At 45.1% G+C, this 2,422-nt stretch overlaps 1 protein-coding gene across 1 annotated transcript in view; it reads right to left on the reverse strand.

Annotated features, from left to right (window-relative positions):
• ssuh2rs1 (ssu-2 homolog, related sequence 1) overlaps positions 1 to 797 on the reverse strand; it is a 16,368-nt gene extending 15,571 nt beyond the window's left edge. Inside the window, exons 1-2 of the mRNA XM_083768553.1 lie at positions 667 to 797; positions 62 to 184 (exon numbers count right to left, since the gene is read on the reverse strand). Of these exons, the coding sequence (XP_083624679.1) occupies positions 62 to 184; positions 667 to 691 (148 nt within the window). The 5' untranslated portion in view covers positions 692 to 797. The remainder of the gene's footprint in view (positions 1 to 61; positions 185 to 666) is intronic.
• Between the last annotated feature and the right edge of the window lie 1,625 nt (positions 798 to 2,422).

Consider the following 2,422-nt stretch of genomic DNA (forward strand, 5'->3'; position numbering starts at 1 on the left):
GAATCACTGCTATAGTTGAATAGCTCATACTGTACTCATATACTGTACTCATATACTGTACCTCCACCCCCGGCCAGTCCCTCATAGCCAGGCACGCTGTCGAACATGCCGGCTGGCGGCGGAGCGCTGGGAGCGTTCATGTCAGCGGCCGGAGGAGCGTTCATGGGTGGGGGGGCGTACATGGCTGTCAGAGAGACAAAAACAAGACAGACCGGTTCAGCCAGGGAAGGGAAGGGAAGGGAAGGGAAGGGAAGGGAGTGGAGAAGAAAGACATCTCTTTAGCAGGGAGAAAGGATTGGTCAATAATCACCCACAGTTACACACATGGTTTGAAATGACGTAAAGAAAGGACAGTTTACTATAACTATACGTCCCTAAAACTGTTCTTAGTACATGAATGAGTTACAGATGGGTTAAGATTAAGATACATGAGATGTATACACACACACGCACGCACACACACACACACACACAACATGTACATGCACGTGCACACAGACCCACACCCAAGAAGATTTCATAGATAAAACACAGCTGACACACTCATCGCAACGCGAGATTTGTTTTCCTTGATTTAACCCTAATAAAAATGCTCATTGGTTTTAACTGATCACTAAAACAAACACTGCACAACAAAATGCATTATATTTAACTAGAGTAGCTTACCTTGTGTCTGCACAGGATTATACATTGTACAGCCGTTGTTAAAAACCCACTAGCCACTTGACTACACTCTTAACTTTTTGTCAACTTTATGAGAGATAACTTTCTAAAGTCCACCCACAACCAGCTGCCAGATACTAAACTATGGCTGTACCTGAAATAAACTATACTATACTATAAACTATACTAAGCTATGGCTGTACCTGAAATAAACTATACTATACTATAAACTATACTAAGCTATGGCTGTACCTGAAATAAACTATACTATACTATAAACTATACTAAGCTATGGCTGTACCTGGAATCACAACCAGAGGATCTCTCATCTCAGAGTAAACATTCCAGCATTGTGACATGACAGGAAGGCAGGCAAGGCACCGCCCACACACACACACACACACACACACACACACACACACACACACACACACACACACACACACACACACACACACACACACACACACACACACACACACACAGACACGCACACACACACACACACACACACACACACACACACACACACACACACACACACACACACACACACACACACAGGAACAGGAAGGAACAGGGAAGTGATCCTTTCACCCATGTGGTGAGGGAAAGTAGTACCGTTCAGTGGTTGTCAAAGTAGGGTCCGGGGACCCCCAGGGGTCCTCGAGGGAGTTCCAGGGGGAACCCTTATGGGTCTGTAACTCTGAGAGTGTACAAATGGAACCAAATGGACCCTTATGGGTCTGTAACTCTGAGAGTGTACAAATGGAACCAAATGGACCCTTATGGGTCTGTAACTCTGAGAGTGTACAAATGGAACCAAATGGACCCTTAGGGGTCTGTAACTCTGAGAGTGTACAAATGGAACCAAATGGACCCTTAGGGGTCTGTAACTCAGAGTGTACAAATGGAACCAAATGGACCCTTATGGGTCTGTAACTCTGAGAGTGTACAAATGGAACCAAATGGACCCTTATGGGTCTGTAACTCTGAGAGTGTACAAATGGAACCAAATGGACCCTTATGGGTCTGTAACTCTGAGAGTGTACAAATGGAACCAAATGGACCCTTATGGGTCTGTGACTCTGAGAGTGTAACACATGGAACCAAATGGACCCTTATGGGTCTGTAACTCTGAGAGTGTACAAATGGAACCAAATGGACCCTTATGGGTCTGTAACTCTGAGAGTGTACAAATGGAACCAAATGGACCCTTATGGGTCTGTAACTCTGAGAGTGTACAAATGGAACCAAATGGACCCTTATGGGTCTGTGACTCTGAGAGTGTAACACATGGAACCAAATGGACCCTTATGGGTCTGTAACTCTGAGAGTGTACAAATGGAACCAAATGGACCCTTATGGGTCTGTAACTCTGAGAGTGTACAAATGGAACCAAATGGACCCTTATGGGTCTGTAACTCCGAGAGTGTACAAATGGAACCAAATGGACCCTTAGGGGTCTGTAACTCTGAGAGTGTACAAATGGAACCAAATGGACCCTTAGGGGTCTGTAACTCTGAGAGTGAACAAATGGAACCAAATGGACCCTTAGGGGTCTGTAACTCTGAGAGTGTACAAATGGAACCAAATGGACCCTTAGGGGTCTGTAACTCTGAGAGTGTACAAATGGAACCAAATGGACCCTTATGGGTCTGTGACTCTGAGAGTGTACAAATGGAACCAAATGGACCCTTAGGGGTCTGTAACTCTGAGTGTACAAATGGAACCAAATGGACCCTTATGGGTCTGTAAC

Source organism: Protomyctophum parallelum, assembly GCF_964188405.1.
Source record: "Protomyctophum parallelum genome assembly, chromosome: 7".
In the NCBI taxonomy this organism is placed as follows: Eukaryota; Metazoa; Chordata; class Actinopteri; order Myctophiformes; family Myctophidae; genus Protomyctophum; species Protomyctophum parallelum.